The 7126-nt window shown below is 38.0% G+C and overlaps 1 protein-coding gene across 5 annotated transcripts in view; it reads right to left on the bottom strand.

The window, feature by feature from the left end:
• Positions 1-1905: 1905 nt before the first annotated feature.
• The window catches only part of CBLB (Cbl proto-oncogene B), a 218962-nt gene continuing 213741 nt past the window's right edge, over positions 1906-7126 (bottom strand). For all 5 annotated transcript variants that reach the window (XM_059164255.1, XM_059164254.1, XM_059164256.1 and 2 more), the window contains one exon: positions 1906-2869. In XM_059164255.1, coding sequence (XP_059020238.1) covers positions 2610-2869 — 260 coding nt within the window. In that variant the 3' untranslated portion in view covers positions 1906-2609. The remainder of the gene's footprint in view (positions 2870-7126) is intronic.

Raw genomic sequence — 7126 nt, 5'->3', positions numbered from 1 at the left:
GAGGAATGTCTGACTTTCTGGATAACAGTGAAACCAAGCGTTGATCATTTCCAACCACTAATGGGTAGTCATTTTTATAATTTAAAGTATTTTAAATTATTTCCACACAAAAAAATTTTGAGGTTATCATTGGTAATAGGTAGCAAGGGGATTTTCATGACTGTGTTTGATAAAAAGTTTCCCTCTTTCCATTCTATTTCATAGAAGTTTCTGATTCAATCTTTTAATGATAGAACTAATGGTTGCTATTGAGTAGAAGATACAGAGATTTTAGTGGAGGCTAATGTCTTCTTTGCAAAACAGATTTTTTTTTTTAAAAAAAGGTCTAAATTTCTATCATCTTTTTCTAATTCTCATTGGAAATTTTCACATCGTATTTGAAAACTGTTTGAGGATGTACTATGTTTTTCCTCACATTTGTATTTTATATCACTCTAATCTATTAAAGTTATAACAATATTTTCACAATGAAGTGGCAACTTTTGGCTTTTAGTTGTACCTATGATCAGCAAGTCATAAAAAACACAAAACATATAGTGCTATTCCAACATGACATCAGAGACTGATTAAAAAGGATAATCACGATGATGTATGCAGAGTTCCTAAATCAATGAAGAATTAGCTGATGCCATTTAAAAATGCACGCATATATCTGCTCACAGGTGCAACATCTAAGGAAAAGTGAAAATTGCTCTCTGAAGACACCGACCAGTGTAAAATCACTTGAGAAATTAAAACACCCAAGCCCGTGACTCCTCTCTACCTCCTATCGTGACAGCCAAACCGTCAAGGGCACATATCACACATCACTCTGCAAAATAAGGTCGTAGTTCCCCTCCCTGGTCAACTTGGTGACTGCTCCAGGCTGAAGACTGATTTCCATGGCGTCCCGCTGGATGTTTGGTCCTGTCCTTCTGAATCCCGAAGAGAGGCTCAGTGTCAGGTGCATCCCTGTACATCACACCTGGGGTGAGGCTGAGAGAGGAGCGGCGGAAAGGTGCACAACCCTGCCACGAGTCCCTATTTAGAAAAGCTTCTGTGCGCTCAAGCATTTCACACAGACCTGGGTTTTGTCCCACTTCTCCACTAACTTCTCATTAGGCTTTTTCAGAGAGGGACTTTTGCCATCAAAAGCACAGATAAAGAATAACAAAACATTATATTGCAATCAGCTTGGGACAGTTTGTGCTTTGAAAACACAGTGCATCAAGCACATCATAGATGCTCAATAAATATTTGTAGATCTATTAAAAGTAATAACATGGTTTCTGAAGGACGAACTTCCATTTTGGGGGCAAAAAAAGAAAAAAGCGAAACTATCTAACTTTCTTTTCCCTGACTAGATGGAACAATGAGAATCTACAAATTAAATGTGAACTCTGATTTGAATGCAGAGACTTTGCCAAAAAGGCGGCGGGGCGGGGGTGGGGGGTGGGGGTGGACATTGCCGCAGTAGCATTGGCACTTAACAGTGCATCAAAGATTTAACTTTTCCACTGCAATATGTACTGGTTCCTACACTTGTTAGGTACCAGCGTGTAATCACTCATATAGGAAATGAACTCTATTCCACTTTGGGAAAGGTATGATCATAATTTTATCTGAAAATTATTAACACATTTCAGGGAGACGGCCCTCTTATTAAGCATGCCTCAAAGTAATGCAGGCGTAACCATCAGGGGACCTCATTATATAACTTCAACACGGCATTGTCTTATGCAAGTGAATTTCTCCCACATCTGCAGTAGCTGCTTCCTAATGTTCTGTTTTTTACAGAGTAGTGACACCCCTGGGATGACAAAGATGAGAATAGGGGATGGGGGCTAAAGATCACAAAACTTACATTAAAAAGGGATGTTCCTCTGTATCACATGAAAAACCCCTTATCAAAAATCAGTGAGTTCATGGATGAAAAAATGCTTTATACATTCATAACTTTCCCATCTCACAACAGCAAAGGTTTCCAAAGAAAAGACTCAGTAGTGAAGGCCACACACTTTTTTTTTTTCTTTTCTTGCATTAGTTCAATACGTTGAAAATCAGAACCTTTGAAGCATCTTGTAAATGGGAGAAATGGAACTGGACCCAGCTGGTCATGGGGGGTGGGGTGGGAGGGATGAGATCCGAATGAACGTGTGACTCAGCTGCTGGCGTGGACAGCAAGGGGGTTGGTGGGAAATGTTACAGCAGACCTGACCACTCTACCAAGGGTCTGTCAAGAACACAGTACAGGGATAAAAAACAACAACAAAAAAAACAAAACAAAAAAAACAAAACCAAAAACCCTAAAACAAAACTAAAAACAAAAACAAACTGCAACTTTGCCAACTTGTAAACAAGGAAAAGCACTTCACAGATTCAAAGTTCAAGGGAAGTAAACGTCTTTAAATTATTTTTGTCAGTTCAACCCTGATTTAAAAAGTATGGCTAGCAGAAATAAGGAAGCACAGCTGTTGACATCCTGAGCGAGCAGCTGTCTTCTGAGAAGCAGCCTTTCCAAGCCTCTTCTCAAGATGCCACGCCAAGGAGACCCCTTCTCTCGCTTGTCTCTTTTCCACGATCCTGGGATATCGACTGCTTGCCATTTTGGTGTGGACAGGTCCTGGCTGCTATAGATTTAGACGTGGGGAGACTGGAGGCGGGTAGGCAAATTCTCGGAGGATGCTCCGGGCCACTTCGACATTATTCTGGGCTATCTCTAAGGCTCTCTTCACTTCTTCAAAGGCATAACCCTCTCCCATGAGTTTCGCAATTTTTGCGTCAACATTTTCCAATGATGCGTCGGGACCGTGGGGTTTTCTGTGGTGGATTTCCGGTGCAGTCCTGCGGGGTCGTGGTTTAGGAGGTCTGGCTGGTGCCTGTGAACCATCTGGGTAGATTTTGAAAGGGATATCATGTCAATAATGGAATAAATATACAGACACCATATCATCTTGATCTCATTTTAGATGAAAACCCTATTTTTCATTATCCCCAGAAATAAACTTTCCCCCCATTTTTATTTATTATTTCAGGGCAGGCTGTATTGTCCCCATTTTGAACATTAAAGAAACTGACTAAGAATGTGTTGGAAGTTTGAAAAATTAATACAAATTTATTCCCAATTCCACATATTATTCTTTAAGCCATAGGGACTAACAGGTATGGAAAGGAAAACAATTGAAAAAAAAAAAAAAAAAAGGCTTTCATTATAGGGACACCAGCTTATTCTTTCCTACGATGGTGGAGGCTCTTTCTTGGGAAGTTTCTGCCAGAGGAAAGTGTTACAGGGTTGTCGATGTTCCTGGAAGCACAACTACTCGAGCAGCAGGCTTTGTAGTGTCTCTGCCGGTCTGTTTTGTCAAGCTAATCATCCTGTCAACTGAGTCTGAGGTGGGGAGGAAAACAGTAGATGCTTTGAGTCTACTGTTAGTTAACAGGCTGAACAGAAGTAAACTCACTGCTTTGCTCAAATACTTTACCCAGATTCCAGTGTAGGAAGTTTTGCTAGAGAAAAGGCAAAACCAGCAGAAACATAAGCAATGGAGATTTGGGCTCTGGATTAGTCCTCTGACAAGTTTCTTTCTTTCTTTCTTTCTTTTTTTTTTTTAAAGATTTTATTTATTTATTTGACAGAGATCACAAGTAGGCAGAGAGGCAGGCAGAGAGAGTGGGGGAAGCAGGCTCCCTGCTGAGCAGAGAGCCCAATGCGGGGCTCGATCCCCAGGACCCTGGGATCATGACCCGAGCGGAAGGCAGTGGCTTTAACTCACTGAGCCACCCAGGCACCCTCTCTGACAAGTTTCTTAAAGTTCAATCAAGTGACACTGGCACCCATGAATGGAAAGCAACCTTATTAAGAGGAAGAACTAGAGACCACCATCCCTCACAGATCACCAGGGCATGGGCTGGTAACTTGAGAAGGTACTTTTATGATGAATGTCCATAATATCTATATTTGGTACTGTATTTCAAAAGCCTAAATTAAAAAAAAAAAAGATTCAAATAAAAATTACCAAATTTATGCCATGCAACACATTTATGCATTTAAGACTATTTAGACTTTGACACTTAATAACTTTCTCAGACCACTGAAAAATGCCAAACACTAATTCTAAGGACATAAGTTAAGTAGGTGAGGAAGTGAGGCTACAACCCAAATGCTTTGTGACTCTAGTCCGCATCCTTGCCCTCCTGGTCTCTGCTGCTTTGCCAACGTCTCCAATATCTTCATGAGAAATTGTAAGCTGATGCCTTCAATAATAATCAAATCTAAATACAATAATTGTCTAGTGTGTTTTTCTCATGTCTTCTTCCACGAGAAGGTAAGTTGCTAAAAACACCCTCTTCACAATTCCAGCAATATAGCAGTATAACATAGGCACATGAAAGCCTCCAGTATGAAGATATTTTCTTCCACACCAAATTGGATGATAGTCTTATTTTTAATTTTTCCTTTCTTATAGAATACTTCCCAGTTTGGAAAAAAATATAGCTATAAATGGAGCTTATTAAATTACACTCATATATAAGAACACACATTAATTTCTGGTTCTCACTCAAATCTGTATGTGCTGTTTCTTGCACCTATAACTAAACATCTCAACCTACTATGGTCTACTAAATTGCATTTCTTAATCTGTTTTCAGGTTACTTTTCTATTAAGTATTTCCATTATGTCATGCAGAACTGGGCAATAAATTTTACTTTGCTTCTAATCATTTCCAAAAAACTGTGAGAAATTCTAGCAATGTTATCCTTTAGTCAATCACCACAGAAGTGACACATTGAAATCTTATCTGTTCTGATTTACTTTTTGGTGAGAAAAAGTACCTACACTTAAATGTAAGTCTAAATTCCCTGTTTTCTACAGGTAAGTCTCAAAGAGTTTTTCTAATAGTTATTTTGCTTTTGTCCAAAATAGTGAGGGCACATGTCAAGTGTCATTGAAAAGAACAGCTAAATATGCTCCTAGAGTGGGAAGGGTACTATGGCAGCCCGAGACACATCTGATAGGATAATTGGCAAGGAAGTGTGGAGATTTAGATTTTTAAATGTAATAAGCATATGTATTTTTAATTGAATATACCTGACACACAATATAATACTTGTTTCAGGTGTACAGCAGTGACTTGACATTTATATACATTATGAAATATCACAGGCAGTGTAGTTATTGTCTGTCACCATACAAAGTTATTACAGCATCACCGACTCCATTCCCTACGGTGTACTGTTCTAACTCAAGTCTGTACCTCTTAATCCCCTCCAGCTATTTTGCCCATTGCCTGAACTCTACACAACCACCAGTTCTCTGTATTTATGAGTCTGGGTTTTTTCATGTTTTTTTAGATTGTACACACAAGCGAAATCATATGGTATTTGTCTGACTTATTTCACTTAGCATAATACCCTCTAGGTCCATCCACGTTGTTGCAAATGACAAGATGTCCCTTTTTCTGGCTGAGTAAAATTCCAGTGTGTGTCTCTGTGTGTGTGTATACATCTTTACCCATTCATCTGTTGATGGACACTTACATTTCTTCCATGTCTTGGCTACTGTAAATAATGCTGCAATGAGCAAAGAGGTGCATAAAGATTTTCAAATTAGTGTTTTTGTTTACCAATGTCTTATAGTTTTCAGAGTACAGGTCTTTCGCCTCCTTAGTCAAGTTTACTCATAGGCATTTTATTCTTTTTGTTTGTTTGTTTTAGGGGGACTTTTGGGGGGCATTTTATTCTTTTTGATGCGACTGCAAATGGGACTGTTTTCTTAATTTCTCTGATAGTCCATTAGTAGTATACAGAAATACAACAGATTTCTATATATTCATTCTGTATCCTGCAACTTTACTGAATTTATTTATCCTAATAGTTTTTTGGTAGTCTTTAGAGTTTTCTATATATGGTATCATGTCATCTGCAAATGGTGGTAGTTTTACTTCTTCCATATGAATTTGAATGCCTTTTGCTTCTTGTCTGATTGCTGTGACTAGGATTTTTGGTGCTCTGTTGAATAAAAGTTGTGAGGTGAGCATCTTTGTCTTGTTCCTAATCCTAGAGAGAAAGCTTTTAGCTTTTCACTATTAAGTGTGATGTTAACTGTGAACCTGTCATATATAGTTTCACTATTTTTTTTCCCCAAAGATTTATTTGACCGAGAGAGACACAGCTAGAGAGGGAACACAAGCAGGGGCCATGGGTAGAGAAGCAGGCTTCCTGCTGAACAGAGAACCCGATGCGGTACTTGATCCCAGGACCCTGGCATCATATCTGAGCTGAAGGCAGACACTTAACGAATGAGACACCCAGGCGCCCCTAGCTTCACTATGTTAAGGTATATTCTCTACTCACTTTGTTGAGAGACTTTATCATGAGTAGATGTTGAATTTTGTCAAATACTTTTTCTACACTATTGAGATGATCATATGATTTTATCCTTCATTTTGTTAATGTGGATCACACTGATTTGCAGATACTGAATCATCCTTGTATCCCTGGAGTAAATTCCACTTGACTGGGGTGAATGATCCTTTTAATATATTTTTGAATGTTGTTTGCTAATATTTTGTTGAGGATTTTTGCATCTATGTTCTTCTGGGATATTGGCCTGTAATTTTTTTTTTTTAAATATTATCTTTTGTCTGATTTTGCTATCAATCATGCTAGTATTGTAGAATGAATTTGGAAATGTTCTTTACTTTTCAATTTTGGGGAATATTTTGAGAAGGACAGGTATTAATGCCTCTTTAAATGTTTGGTAGAATTCACTCATGAATCCTTCTCATCCTGAACTTGTGTTTCCCAAGAGTTTTTAAGTCACTAGTTGAACTTCATTATTACTAATTTGTCATATCTATTTCTTTCTGATTCAGTCTTGGAGGGTTGTATTTCTAGGGACTTAGCTATTTATCATTTCTTCTAGGTTGTGTAAATTGTTGGCAAGCAATTTTTTGTAGTAGCCTTTTATAATCCTTTGTATTTCTCAGTTGTAACTTTTCCTCATTCATTTCTGATTTCATTTGAATCCTCTCTTGATTAGTCTGGATAAAGGTTTATCAGTTTTCTTTCTCTAAGAACTAGCTCTTAGTTTTGTTCATCTTTTTTTATGTTTTTGTTTTGTTTGTTTTTTGTTTTTTAGTCTCTA

The sequence above is a fragment of the Mustela lutreola genome, chromosome 2, assembly GCF_030435805.1.
Source record: "Mustela lutreola isolate mMusLut2 chromosome 2, mMusLut2.pri, whole genome shotgun sequence".
NCBI lineage: Eukaryota > Metazoa > Chordata > Mammalia > Carnivora > Mustelidae > Mustela > Mustela lutreola.
Note: the sequence above shows the minus strand (reverse complement) of the source record. Positions and strands in the feature narration are given on the sequence as shown.